The sequence below is a fragment of the Ahaetulla prasina genome, chromosome 4, assembly GCF_028640845.1.
Source record: "Ahaetulla prasina isolate Xishuangbanna chromosome 4, ASM2864084v1, whole genome shotgun sequence".
Classification (NCBI taxonomy): Eukaryota; Metazoa; Chordata; class Lepidosauria; order Squamata; family Colubridae; genus Ahaetulla; species Ahaetulla prasina.
Genome location: NC_080542.1, coordinates 86,015,039 through 86,030,087, shown reverse-complemented (window position 1 = coordinate 86,030,087; position 15,049 = coordinate 86,015,039). Strand labels below are relative to the sequence as shown.

General features: G+C 39.8%; 2 protein-coding genes across 11 annotated transcripts in view; one reads left to right on the top strand and one right to left on the bottom strand.

Annotated features, from left to right (window-relative positions):
* Positions 1-15,049, top strand: part of CDV3 (CDV3 homolog) — a 66,139-nt gene that overhangs the window by 4,086 nt on the left and 47,004 nt on the right. The window contains exons 5-6 of one of the 6 annotated variants that reach the window (XR_009154788.1): positions 775-1,035; positions 7,400-7,417. The exons of 1 other annotated variant lie outside the window; for it this stretch is intronic. Coding sequence is in view for 3 of the 5 variants with exons in the window: in XM_058179646.1 (XP_058035629.1) it covers positions 775-901 (127 nt within the window). In the remaining 2 variants the exon portion in view is untranslated. Of the gene's footprint in view, positions 1-774; positions 6,373-7,399; positions 7,538-15,049 lie in introns of those variants that run through there. 4 more of the 6 variants (XR_009154787.1, XM_058179647.1, XM_058179646.1 and 1 more) reach the window with 4 other exon arrangements.
* TOPBP1 (DNA topoisomerase II binding protein 1) overlaps positions 7,939-15,049 on the bottom strand; it is a 98,975-nt gene continuing 91,864 nt past the window's right edge. For 4 of the 5 annotated variants that reach the window (XM_058179623.1, XM_058179625.1, XM_058179624.1 and 1 more), the window contains 2 exons: positions 14,481-14,642; positions 7,939-9,207 (listed from right to left, as the gene is read on the bottom strand). In XM_058179623.1, the coding sequence (XP_058035606.1) occupies positions 9,064-9,207; positions 14,481-14,642 (306 nt within the window). In that variant the 3' untranslated portion in view covers positions 7,939-9,063. The remainder of the gene's footprint in view (positions 9,208-14,480; positions 14,643-15,049) is intronic. The other variant, XM_058179626.1, reaches the window with a different exon arrangement.

Below are 15,049 nucleotides of genomic sequence, written 5' to 3'. Positions count from 1 at the left end.
CCATTGCAGAGCTTCAGTATTTTAATTAATACTAAGTGGTTCAAATGTTAATTTTAGGAGGTTTAACAATGTTCAGCTTAAGCGGTAAATTACAGTATATATGTATTTGTGCCATAATGTACACAAAGATGGCATTTGCCAAATTTGTTTTGTAATCTGTTACTGCGCTTGGGATTATAAATGTGTTAAGAATGTGTGATAAGTGTATTTTAGACATTTCTTACATAATTGATTTTATTTGAATGTCAATTTTTTTGTAACAGCTTATAAATGTATTCCAAATCAGTAGATGCTTTCATGAGACTAAAGTTCAGTTCAAAAAATAAGCATGCAGAAACAGTTATGTGGTTCTTTACATTTAGCCTAATCTTTGGGATAGTTTCTGAATGTTGCATTTAGGACATTTCCATATTCATAATTATTGACATGTTGCAGTGTTAGTCTATTTGGGATGTTGGGATACATTTTTGTGGCTGCAATCTGGTGAACTGCCTCAGTAATGCTATCAAAAGTTTTGAATTTATGTGTTTGTATAACAGAACCCAGTTTGTCACTTCAGAATCAGTTTATGAAATGGCATTGAGGTTTGTTCAGAGAAATGTCATCAGTACATATGCAAGCCCTTAATCATGCCTGCAATACTTCTTTAGATTACGGTCTCCTTTGTTAGGGCCCTAGTCATGGAATTTTGCAACTAAATTAGTGTCATTGATTAATATTGCTAAAGGGCAAGTGTATCTAAGACAGTTACTGATTACATTTATTTTCCCTTAGGGATAAAGAAATGGAGAAGAGCTTTGAAGTAGTAAAACACAAAAATAGAGGTAGGGATGAGGTTTCAAAATCCCAGGCAACTAAACTTCAGCTAGACAACCAATATGCTGTGCTTGGGAATCAGTAAAGCTGCACTCATATTACAATTAAGGAATGGTTGTTTGATACCCTTCCACTCTTAAGGTAACTAAACTACACCAATTATGAACATGCCGTCTTGTTTCTGCTGGATCTTCTACAACAAGTGCAGACTACTTTGACGTAAGTGATTGCTTTTCTGCACTTCGAAAGTATACTTAATTTGGTACACCTTTGTATTACGAGGGAAATTAATGTAAATTCTTGAACAAGAGTTCCCGGTGTTTTGATTCCTCTGCAGCCAGTGGTTATTTCAAATTTTTTTATGTTCAGATACTGAGCCTTCGTAAAGGTTGACTACCTCAGACTTGCTGCACTCATTGTGGATACCATGTGGATCACAACTTCTGGAAAAGGTTACAACTCTTTGGTGGCCATCTGAAACTCGAAACCAGCTCTACTGGATTCCTCTAAAGAAATCCTGCAGAAGTCAGCCATCTGAGTTGATAATATAAAAGACAAATTTAAGTGACCTTAAATGTGCCCCATTTATTATATCCTTTCACATGTAGCCATAATTTACTAGGAACCTCTAATGCACAAAGATTTTTTTTTAAAAAAATATGCAGCATAGTGTTCAGTTTTTCTTTTAATTTAGTTATCAGAAAATAAATACATATCCAGACAGAAAATTTATGGACACTAGTCTGTATATTCTTGTTTCATCTCTGTAAACTCTTCATTTGAAAAATAGCTCTCCAGTCTTGACAAATTGCAATATAGTCAGTAGTTGCATGGAATATGCAACTATATATACTTTACTGGATCTCAAAGAGTTAGGTTTTCTTTGGATAAATGGTAAATAAATGTTTGCTCCTATAATATTGGACTGATTTTTGAGAAGTTCATTCTGAATATATAGCCTTAGCAATCTGTTAAGAAGCATCAGCTATTGCTCACACATACCATTATATTTGCAGATGGAGATACTTATATGTATAGTGAAAAATGTCCATTGCTGTACTTTCTTACTGTTTTAAAATTTGGATACCTTTTACGAATAAGATGTTGCATATATGGCATTTTTTTCCTCCTGCTGCACAAAGAATGGCAACTTCAGTTAAAACTCAGTTTCCTGGCCAGCTATGTACCCATTTATTTGGACAAATATTAACAGTATTTGAATACTAATTTGTGCTATATTATGCTGTATAACATTTAACTGTGAATAGAATTCAAACCAGCTCCTAAAGAGGTTCTTGCTCCCGAGTTAAATTTTTTTTTACTTTGTTCTTCTTCCAATCTGAATCAGATATGGCCACTCCTAATGTCTTTCCAAAAGTCTGACTGTTTTCTGGACTCTCCAGCCAGGATTTAGACAAATGTATTACTTATGAGGTAGCTATGTACTTTATAAAAATATGACATTGCAATTAAGGAGTGTTTAGGATATGAAATCATTGCTTTAAATGAAGAAGAGACTGCTTAGAATAATAATTTATTCCTATTAAGAATTGTGAGATATATTCTTCTAAGTAGTTGTGTTTTATACAGATGCAGAACCAGTCCTCTACATGCTTAGATCACTGGAAGTAAAACAGCTGACACCGTTGAGTTGCGTATCTTTCCTGGAAGTTGTCTATTTGCCAACAAAGCCTTTGCAGGGTATTAAAGCTGCAGAACTAAGATTATGTGATACTTACAATTTTAAATTCCAGCTTTGACATTTTATTAAAATTGTTACACATGAATCAAGTTTTAATATACTGTATGATAGGGTAGATAAAGCTGTCCTTTGTATATTCACTTGAGTTCTTGGGCATAGTTGGCATAGAAAGTTAGTATTGTAACATTAATAAATATAGAAATGTTCATGACTTCTGGAGTCTAATGAATATATACATACATGTTCTGATGCCACACATCACTTCAGTGTGGCAAATACATGATCATGGTCTTGAAACATAGGGCTGTAATCTTATGCATGTTATAAGAAAAAGTTCCACTGAGTTCATCGATTCAGATATGCATTCAACTGGCTGTTGCAAAGTATTGGTGGCCCATAAGTAACTTGAAATGTGTGGTTATCATCTACCTCACTCTGTATGTCACTGCTAGCAACACCACTAATATCAAGTGGCAAAAAAATGTAGTTTGTTCTTTAAGAAGAAATAACACTGCTAAAGTTGATAGCTTTTTGTAGTGAAGCAAAAACTTTCACCTCTTGATCCCAGATACTTGTTATTTATGAACATGTTTTCATTGATATATTACACCATTGAATTAAAGTCAAATCTTTCAAAAGAAAATGTAGCTCTAATATGAACAAAGTGTATATTTTATATTGAAGGATTATTCCTTGAGATTGTCTTAATTTTGGGACATATACATGTGGATGGTTTATGACTTCCTGACTCTGAAGTTCTGCATCTTATCGATCCTAACAAATATATATGCTAATATATACTTCTGTTACACAATTGCTTTGTTATCCATGAACAAATTAATTATAAAGAAACAAACTAAGGTGATCTGAATGCAAATGAGTATTCTTTTAGTTCAGACATCAAGTTGTGAGCTGATTAAAATAAATGATAGCTTGAAGAAAACAATCCCAGTTTTTAACAGTCTGTCTTTGAAGGTCAGAGTATTTGATTCATGGTTCTTCTGAAAACATAGTAAACAAAACAAGTTCATTCTGAATTTGTATTTAGGTTCATTGCTATTCTATGAATGCTCAGAAAAACTGAATACCCCTGGAAGACCATGTACATATTTTTATTTCTACTGTAACTTCCTAGCTGCATAACAGTGATTGATGTTTTTTAAATGAAAGCAGTGTCTTCCTAGACAAAGATGAACTATAATTTAGCAAGCTCTTAACAGTCAACTTCAGACAAGGGAATCTAAGGGATACATAAACTATATTTACATAAACTATAGCACAGAATATAGGATAATAAAACTTATTTGAGCAGCTTTTTTCTGCTCTTGCCAGCACATTTTATATATCTTGATATATTTTACTGGTAATAAAAACAGTAAGTTGGGAGGTACTGTTCGTTCAGTAGAAGCATTAGGACTTCCAAAGAACATTTTCTGAGGCTTCTATATAGATCCTAGAATGTATACTTACAATTCAAGATATATGCAGCTGTGGCTTTAATAGCAATGCCTACATCCATCTAGCGTATACCCAATTGTACCATACTATTTAGCTGGTGTACCTGTTCAAGGTATGTTAGCAGTCAGAGCTGAATAGGGATCAAGAGATACAAAGTTCAAGCTACATAGATCCAATCAGCACAACTCAAGAACTTAGTCTTGGACTGTACAGTCTGAATTCAAATCTGATGTCAATGAATAGGCTGATGTATAGTAAAAATGATGTATAGTAAAAATACTACAGAGCATGTCTTGTGTATGCTCATTTCAGGCCTTCAATTATTCAAGGTAAATATTCATATTTTAACAGATGGGATGCTGAAAGCTTAATTTCAGACAATCCAATTGTTTTCGGATAAATTGCTTACACCAAATCAACTATAGAGACAACTGAACTGATTGCTTTCCAAAAACTGTTTTTAGACAAAATAGGACAATAATTGACCTGCAAAATTTTAAAATAGACTTCCTATGTCCACTTCTCCAAAAGAAACAAATTTACAGTAAATGCTATTTATTTCAATACGCTGCTCTTTACATCTGTATTGGGTATTACAAGTAGCTAACAAATTTTGTTTAAAAAAGAACAATGCAAATTAAAATTAACAAGAAAACATTAACAATAAAGAATGTGATGAAGTGTATATACCAACATTGTATTGAGCAATGCAGGAAAAAGTCCTCTTTCTCATGACCAAAGGCAAGCTACATCTCTGATGTGTTTAAAACTGATCAAGGGAGAGTGTCTTAACTGAGTGTCTCTTAACTGAATGAGTTTGTAATGAGAACAGCAGAGATCCTAAGCCTGTGATGACAAACCTATGGCACACGTGCCTGAGGTGGCATGCAGTGCCCTCTGTGGGTTCGCAAGCTGTCGTCCCAGCTTGGCTCTGCAGTGCATGTGCACAAGCCTCCCACCGGCCAGCTGGTCTTTGAGTCTGCCACGAATGCATGGGGGGCAGGGAGCATGCATGGGGCTTTGTGTGGCCTCTGGGGGCGGGGCACATATGTGGAGGCCGCACATGCATTGCATTTTGGGGGTTTGGGCGTGCACACATTTGCATGCGTGCCTGCATTTGTGTGCGTGTGCATTGGGCACTCAGTCCAAAAAAGGTTCGCCATCACTGCCCTAAGCCATTTTGGACTTTAAGAATTAATAGTAGCTGTTTAAATTATACTTGGCAAGCAATTGGTAACCAGTACCAGCAATTTATGAACTTTGTATCTTGCATAATTTGGCAATCTGCCTGCTGGATTTTGTACCAGCTGAAATGTTTGGATACTTCAAGGGTAGCCCATAGTATGTTGTTGAACAGTCACGATAGGATGTAACCAGTGCATGGACAACTTGTAAAAATCTAATCTTGGAAGGAATGGAGGTAGCATAATAAATATAGTTGTGCAAAGATTCCTCAACATCTGCAAATAAAGTGGGATTCAGGAATCTAAGTGGCACTTATTAATTATACATGTTTTCACGGGGACTGCAATCCTATCAAAAACAGCATATATTTCAGTCTCAGAATCCAGGCCATCTTTTTAACCAACAGTAACATTTACCTATTTTTTTTATTATTTTTTTTGCATTTATATCCCGCCCTTCTCCGAAGACTCGGGGCGGCTTACACTATTATCAAACTGAGGTAATCTTCAAAGTCACCAGATGCTTGCTTAGAAGGGTACAAGGAGTGTAGAACTGAGTAACATCAGCCTAGCAATGACACCTGACATCAGAATTCTAGAAAACACTGCCCTATCAAATTCATGTAGAATAGGGGTACAAAATTAGATTCAAGCCAAGATAATGGGAACACAAATCAGTATTGCCATCTGGATATTGTTTGTCAGGAAAACTGGAAGCATTGTAAAACAATACTAAACCTCAATCCTCAGGCAGTCCACAAGGTTCTTTCATTATCTTACCTTGGTCAAAAGCCCAATTGAAATGGATCTACAAAACAATTCTAATTCAAATGCCACTGACCTTGACTGCCTTCTTTGAAATAGGGAAATATAGGGAGATAATGATTATTTCTCCTAGTAAGGCTTATCGTGGCCATTTAAATCAGCCTAGAAAACCAAAAATTGCATGATTAGGTGATAGCCCTTATCATCGTTCACTAGCGTGAACGTAATTTTAAATTGGGGTTTTAAATCGGGGGTTTTAAACGGGGTTTTAAATTTGTATTTAAAAGTTTTAGGCCATCAGTTGAATTAATTTTCTATTCTTTTTTGCTGATTATAGTATTATGCTATAATATGTATTATATGTTTTCTGTTTTATTGACTGTGAACCGCCCTGAGTCCTTCGGGAGATGGGTGGTATACAAATATAATAAATAATAATAATAATAATTGTACACCTTCTTTCTACTTCCTTAAAGTCTACAATCTGAAAGAAATCCAAAATAATTGTCAAGATTACATTCCTAGAATCTGCCCAAATTCTACAGTCCTACATATCATGGTGGAGACTATCTGCTTAATGTGGAAAAACAGTATAGTTTCTGGGGAGAGACAAAAACAACTTGGTTGCCTGTACTATTGCAGAGTTAAGATTTCAGATTGGTTTCACTCTTATGTATGATATGACCCATTCTAAGAATTACTTCATAGCCCATTAATTTCATTATTTAATAAATCGAGACGATCACTTGGCTCCAAGAAGGGGATGCAAATGCTTAAGACAATGTCAATTGCCCAAGGAGTTTCCCATTCATGTTTAAAAACTTACATTCTGGAAATTAACCATAAATATTCCCATAGATTAATATAACCATATATCAATTCATTTGTACATACAGGATTGAAGTTCCAGAGAGATTAAAATACTGAATAGTTTCTAACATACAATGAGAGAGGTGAGAAGGTTCTGTGGAGTGAAAGATAAGAATCTGTTTTGAAATAGTTGCTTACTATAAAAAAATACAACTTGTCTATAAAATTGCTCTGCACAAAAATGGTAGAATTTTGGATTATACCACTTCAGATACCACTTCAGATACGAAATGGAGTGCATTTCGAATATTGTTGTGCTAGCTCCCTACAAATAGAAGGGTGAAGCATAAATGAGAGAATTGCAGTGAGTCTATCTTTGATATACTTTAAAATATGAATACAATAAAGACTGAAGACCTATTCAATCTGTAGTGAGATAGAATAGACTAGAACCCCTGTCACGTTTATTCTCCTGGATGCATAGAATGCCTTTTCTTTTTAGGAGCAAAATGAAAAAGGGTAAAACTTCAGATTATCTGGCCATAAATATGCTGATGTACTTCAGATACTTGTTATTAAATAAATAATATTTCTAAAATTTGTTCCACCAAAATGGAAATTATAATGGATTTCACTGAAATTACTTATTTTTACAAAAATGTAGAAAACTTATCGAGTGGCAAATCCAAGAATATGAAGAAGTTTGAAACCATTGCAAAGGATCAAATACAGCATCAGAAATTAGATTATGTTTATTTTCTAAGCTACAAAGACAATACTTCCCTACTTCACAGGATGTTGTGAGGCTGACTTCAGCTTTATAAAATGTTTTTGAGTTTTCCAGTGAAGGTGCTATAAAAGTACAAGGTGTAATTAAATTTGCTGAAATCTGGCAAAAAAAAGTAAATATTTAACTTGGTTTTATTTACAGTATTTTACCACTGCTATAGTAAAGTTCTTTACACATATAATAATGATAATGTAATAATGAACTTTCCAAAAAGGCATGGTTGTGTTTTCAAACTTTATACATCTCTTTTTAGTTCTGTGTGATTAACTGTGCAGATAAAATTGTATTAATAAGGTTCTTGGGATTTGCATGGATGAGATGAATTATCATTTTTGTAATCTCTCTGAATGAATAAACTTACATTCACAGTTTCTTACTCTTTTTTGTAAAAAATCTTCTGTTATGCTCTTTCAATACAAAAGTAGTGTTATCTTCATCGGTTATATTGCCTGAGAAAAGGTCCTTGTATCTATTAGGAACTATTCAATATTACATCAAATCTGTTTGTTTTTTATTTACTGTAGACACAAGGTAGTTTCTTTAAAAACAAATAGCAAACATCAGGTTGAGTTTTACTTTTACTATTAAAGAATATAATCTAAATCTTAATTTCCAAGTCTCCAAATATTGTTTTTTTCTCATTTGCACTTTTTTGAAATCATTTTTGAAAAGTGAAAACCCAATAGAATTTTGTAAGGAGACAGTGAATGATCTCTCCTTCATTTCTGCAAAGTAGCTGTTACTTAAAATCTTGCTATTCCCACTACTGCTAATGATATAAATGAACAGAAGGCCAATTTAAATAAACTGTTTCAGATGTGGCTGATACTTGCTGCATATAGATTCCTTGATACTGCTATTAAAACATTGATTTAACAATTGAAAGAACTGGGAGAATACTTTAAACATGTCAAAATTAGAGCGTTATATAAATTAAATCCTAGTTAATAAGCAAGTTATTTGGAAACAAAATAAAGTCTGAAATTTTGGTTAGGCAAGTCTGAATTCTATTTAATTTTAAAAATCAGATGACCTTTGGTCTGGAAGATAATGTTCTATCTTTTTAGAGATGCGTAACCATTCTCTCCATTGAAACTGCTAATGCGCATGTTTTTAGAAAAGATGAACTATAAAAGCGGGAAAAACTTCAATGGGGCTATGTCCTTTCCTAATATAAGCTGGTATAGCAACCTATATAAATGTTATATATTATATAACATTATAAAATTGTCTTGTGGAAACCAATAAGAAAAGACAAAACGCAGGCAAAAGTTACATTAGATGGCCTTGTGTGTTCTATCTAAAGGTTTTTTAATGCATTTACTGAATAAAGTACACTTCAAATACCATGCGAATCTAAATACATATTCCTCCAAAGCTGTAATAAAAGTTGCAGAAGTTTACTTTTGAAAAAGTTGCAGTTATTATTTCTTAAAATCCAAGATACACAAAAATATAACAAAAATATAACAAAAATTAGTATCTTTTATCTTGGAAAGGAAAACAAATAGAAATTTTATATTTTCAGATTAGTTGCTTCAGTGAATTCTGGATCTCTTTGCTGTATGCTTTTCTTCAGCAGCTTTACGTTTTTGAGACAACCCAATTCCAAGTATTTTACTATTCTGAAGATAAGCAGCAGCTTCTGGTAAATGATAGTTTTCCATTGAAGGTGGTGGTTCCTTAAAAAAAAAAGACAGTTTTTGAAAGAGCTTTAAGACTTACACTTTCAGGTTTTTTATCTGACATTTTCTTTTTAGTCTAATCTTCCTGCTACCATATATTCCTTGTTAGAAAAACAATAGAGAAACAAGTTACTCCTTGAAAGGATATTATACTGCTGTCTGAAAAGTTAATGTTGAAACCAAACAAATATGAGTAATTTGTCATAATCTCTATTCCTGAGACATAAAATGAATGTAAGAGATTTTCTACCCTTTTAATTGTGCACAAAGCATTCCACTGCCAGAGTGGCAAGGGTCTGAAATATTTTTATTTATTTGTATTCTGTTCTTTTGCTCAATGAGGCTGAGGCAATGTATACAGAACTCTTAATTTCTTCTACTGTTGGATAGGTGGGGCAGAAAATGGTTGGGAATGGGATAGGAGAAGGGAGGGGAGAGAACTAAAAGTCATCTAGGGAGCCTCCAAGGCTGTGGATATTCAATCTGCTCTACCTGAATTCAGGTAATCATAATACCTCACTGAATATACAGATAAGTCATTGATTTAAGACCCACAACTGAAACTAGAATTAACAGTTGGTAAACAATGCAGTTAAGCAAGTCATCATGTGACTGGACCTATTTTATGAGAGTTTAAAGTGTGGTCATTAAATGCATCATATGGTGATTAGCTGCTCCAGTTGCATTAATTAAAAGCTGCACTGGTTAAAATGCAGTGACTGCCAGCTATCTGCAATTTGGCAGTTCAAATCTTATCAGACTCAAATCTCAGCCTTCTATCCTTCCAAGGTTAGTAAAATGAACACTCAGATTGTTGGGGGAAATATGTTGACTATAAACCATTTATAAAGCACTGTGAAATGATACATTTAGTATACAAGACCATCTAAGTCAGGGGTCCTCAAACTATGGCCCGTGGGCCAGATACGGTCCGCTGAAACCATTAATCCAGCCCGTGTGGGACCATGACCTACCCATATTGCCCCACCCTCCCGCTAGCCCCCACAGTTGGCTGAGCGCAGGCCTTACGTTCATGGGCCCCATGGACTGAAACTGGAAAGTAAGGCCAAAGCTTTTGGCCGGCAAAGGGCTGTGGAGGCCAAAAATGGGATATGCAGAGGCCCCGGGAGGGGAAAATGGCACACTCCGCCTCAGCTTCTTAGCTCAGGCTTCCTCCGTCCATCTGTCCCTGGACTTGGTGGAGATCAACCAGTGCGCTCAAAGTGGGCAATCAGCCACAGTGGCCCTGATGGAGTCCTGGTGTTATGTCTGTGCCCCACGAGCCGGGCCCCCTGCCAGAAAGTGACTTGGAAAGTGAGGGGGAAGGGCCATCAGGACTTACCTCGGGAGCACTGGCTTCCCTGGCTCAGCTCCAGGAGCCAGAGGCAGGCCAGGTGGAGGAGATAATGAGGCCTCCATCCCCTGTCTCTTTCCCCCCCAGGCCACGCCTCCAGACCCAGTTGATGGCAATCAGGCCTGGCTGGACCCTAGGTTTCGTAGGCAGGAGAGGCAGGAACAACAGAAGCAGGGGCGGGGCAGGCCTAGGAAGTGCTGAGTCATGGAGCCACACCCCACAGGATATAAAACCAGCGAGGGCTGCTATGCCTCTTCGTAGCAGGCAAATCAATTGCTTAACTAGAGCTGAAGTACTGTTTGTTCCTGGGTGACTCATCGGCATCAAGGGAGATAACAAAGTCACTTGGCATACGCTCGCTAGTTTGCTGCCAGACCTGATAGTGCCAGCTAATTAAGCCATCGCTCAGACGGAGGTGAGGGGGGACAGAACACCTGGGGAGTAGGTGCCTCGCTGCTGCAGCTTCCAGCAGGGGGTACGATGTGAGTGGTACAGCCTCGCAGTCCTTGGCTGCCCCCCACCCACTGATAGCCACAACAGGCGAGGATATAAAAGGAGTGGCATCCACCAAGGTGCAGGTGTCTGGCAGCGGGGACTCTCCAGCTGATCCTCCAAGAAACCGGCATGGCATGGCAGCGGCAGGACTGGCACTGGCAGCAAGCAGAATGGGGGCGGGGGGAAGACATGTGATGTAGACTGCCAGAGGTCCCTGCTCCATCCCATGTGGCTGGGACAGGGCAAGTGGCTGCCTGACGCATCCAGCAGGCTGGACTGCATGCCTCTCCCCTGTGCCTTGGCCTTTGGCTATTGCTGCCGTAGCAGATGAAAGCAAGGTGAGGAGGGTGTGCGGGCAGCTGCTGCCTACTTCATCCCATTTCTTTTGACGTGCAGTTGGAGAGCAGGTTGCCACTGGTCATCTTGCCCCCTTGTGGGTCTGGGACCACCCAGGCTGCCAGCAGCTTGCGCAAGTCCATTAGGCCTCTGCTGTCACTGCCCAGAGCACCAGGTTCGGTGCTAGGGCTGCCCAAACCGAGCCGGGATCACATGCCTTCCCCCTCATCTCTGCTGGGCCCTGGCAGCCAGGGCTCCTATGGGGAACTGGCTTTCCCCACTCGTGAACATTTTTTGCCTGCTGAGCCTGGTCGTGCTTAACCACCTTTACTCAGCCTTTCTAGGTGGCTGCTTTGCCTCCTTTGGGCTGAGCGGGTTTGCCAAGCAACGCCGGAGTTGCCACCTAGGTGCCAGTGGTAGAATCCCCTGATGGCGTGCCTACTTCACCAGGGATGCTTAGTAGGGAGAGCTGAGCCCTACCCTGCCAGGCAGCAGGTCTAGAGTGCTTTTGGGGCGTTGCGCGACCAACCCTTCCCTGGACTGAAGGCAGCCTTCTTTCTTGCAGGCTCCCCCCCGCCATATCTCCATTTTGTGCTGATGGCAAAGCGCTGCCTGAACTGGTGCCTAGGGTTCAAAGGCCCTCTTCCTCCAGTCTTGAGATGAGTGCCTCTTCCTAACCCGCCCCCCACCACACTTCAGGGAAGCCCAGCCGGGTGCCACATGTTGGGTCTGGTAGCAGAAAGGGAAATGTTGTGTCCTCCCTACTTCCTGCAGGGCGTGCTGGCAAAGCGTTCTTCTCGTGTACCCGCCGAAGTTAGGTACACAAAGGGAACACGCTCCATGCAGGGGAGGGACATGCGTCTAGTGCGCTTGGCTGAAGGGCGTGGGAGCAGCTGTGGCCAGCTGGCAGTGGGGTGATGCTGGGTGGACTGATTAGGACGGGGAGTGTGTGGGAAATGGTAGTATCAGAACCCTCCTTGGCTCTTCCCCAAAGTGCCTCGCATAAGCTGAACCCCTGCCCCGAATGCTGCTGCCACTCCCCATCTTGCTTGGGATGTTTGCCCTTCACGGCCTAGTTCCGGTGGGCAGGCAGAGTTTAATATCTGCACCCGGGGAGTACGTCGAGACCAGGGGTGAAATATAAAATTTGTTACTGCCAGTTCTGTGGGGGTGGCTTAGTGGTGGATAATGTAACTCGGTGGGTGTGGCCAACTTTTTTTTTAACTTTTAAAAGCATTTTTATACCACTTCTTCAGCCGAAGGGATTGTAAAAAATGCTTTTAAAAGCCTGTGATCATCGGGCAACTCAGCTGGGATCGCCAGAGGGAAAAAAGCTTTTAAAGGGTTCTGACGATCCCAGCTGTGCTGCGCAATCATCAGAGGCTTTTTTTTTTTTTACTTTTAAAAGCATTTTTTTGGCTGAAGAAAAAATTTCAGCCAGGCTAGGGGTGGGGGAGAGGGATTTTTGCTACCGGTTCTCTGAACCACCCGCCGCCATTGCTACCGTATCAGGATGCGGTCTCAACGGGAGCATTTCACCCCTGGTCGAGGGGGAGCTGGAGTGGCCAGATCCCTTCCAGTAGGCCCTCATGATAAAGAGGGCCCATCACTCCTATTTTGCCTGTCAGGTGGCAGCGAGGCAATGTCACCCTTAGGAAACCCCTTCCCCCCAAAAAAACCTCTGACCCTGTGGATGTCGCCTCTGCTTTGGACGGGTGTGCATGGCAGAAGCAGGAGCCCTGCACTAAGTGTGGTTTTCCTCCTCCCCGCTCAAGAAAAGGGTTTTGGCCCAACATTCTGAAAAAGCAGCAATTTAAGTTTTCTTAATTGGAATATGCAAGTGTGTCTCCCGTGCTCCTTTATTTCTCCTTGTAGGTTTCAGATTGAGCTGATATGGGCTCGCCAATCAAGAGCATGGCTGAGGGGAAGCCAGCCTTAATTTCAATAACTAAAATGGGGGTGCAGAGGGGGAAGGAGACACAGCCCTTTCTGGGAATGCAGGACAATCTTCCTCATTTTCCCTTCCCCAACCAATTAAGAGGGTAGTCAGGCTACTATACTTGGTAGTCTAGCTCAGCCCAGGAAGGCAGAAGAGGGCCTTGTGCCAAGAAAGGGCTTGCCTGGGTCTCATGACTGTTGCTTCAGCCACAATGAAACACGTTATCTTGGCAAGGGAGCAGAGGAATCAAGCCCAGAGAAGAAGCACCACGTTTCCTTCTTGTCTATTTTGGCACTGAGCAGCAGTGGAAGGAGAGCAAAGGGAACTGGTGTTGGTTGGGGGACTTGGCCAGGGAACAGTTCCACGTATGCAGGAGGTTGCTGCTGAGGGGTGCCTGTTTCCAGGTTCTGGACTGGACTGGACATACTTCTTTGCCTCTCTAAGGAGGCTCTTGGGCTGAGTCCCTTGCCTCCCACCCACCCACCCAAAACAAGGAGAGGCAATGCCTTCCCTGGTTTGTTCTACATATAGATTGGAACTCCTTGGGACTGAGAAGAATTGCTGCAAAACTGAGTTTCCTGAAGTGCACCACTAGACTCCTAAACAACTTTAAAAAATGATCTAGTAAAAAGAAGTCAACCAAAAGAGCAACATGCAATCAAAAGCAAATAAAGCACCCCCAGGAGCAAGATAAATTAAAGTTTAATTTGTGTGTATTGTTTAATGGACTGCTTAATTGGCCACCCCACCCAGTCACATGACCACCTAGCCATGCCCCCCCAGCTGGTCTGGCTCAACACGCTGAGAGACTGTGAATTGGCCCCCCGTTTAAAAAGTTTGAGGACCCCTGATCTAAGTTCTACTGCTTGTCAGACCCTGACTGGGAAAGTTCCATATCACGATAATGTGACTGCAAGACATTGCAACTGTTATAAATACAAGGTAGTTTGCCAAATGCTCAAATTTTAATCACATGACTGCAGGGTTGATGCAATAATCATAATTTTGGGGGTGACTTTAAGTCACTTTGCTGAGGTTGAACCATTGTTAAATGAACAATGAACAAGTACATTGAGGACTACTTGTGTATCTAATAAAACATAGCTTTGATAATTCAAAATTGTATTATGCCACTAATATGCAAACCTGTATCAGGTAGTCAGCAATGTATTCTGGCTTCAGACAATTCACTCCTTTAGCTGTAGCCTCTCTTATATTAATTCTCAAATCTTCTGGCTTTAGTTTATTAAGATCAGCAAAAAAATGAGTAACTTCTCTAAAGATAGGTGGAGAATATGCAGATAACACCTGTAGAGTCAATCAGGCAGAGATTCTGGTTTACTTATGTAATATGTATGGAATTAGTTTTGTCAATTTCAGGAACTAAACAAGACCATCTAACATGTAGCTTTTAGGAAAAGAGCTTGTCAAATTTTTAAAAATATACACAGCATTTTGCTAAAATATACTATGTTTCCCTGAAAATAGGACATGTCCCAAAAATAAGGCATAAATATACGGTCTCCCCCCAAAATAAGCCCTAGTGACAGGATGGGCGTGGCCAGCACAGGAGGCAGCCTTCCCTTCCCTGGTCACTTCAGGGCTTCTCCTTAATCGGATTAGCTGAGCCGCTCAGGCTGCCATTCACAGCTGATTTGTGGGTGCTGCTCAGGCCGCCACCTCCAGCAAGCCATTTGCAGCTGCAAAAGAAGCCG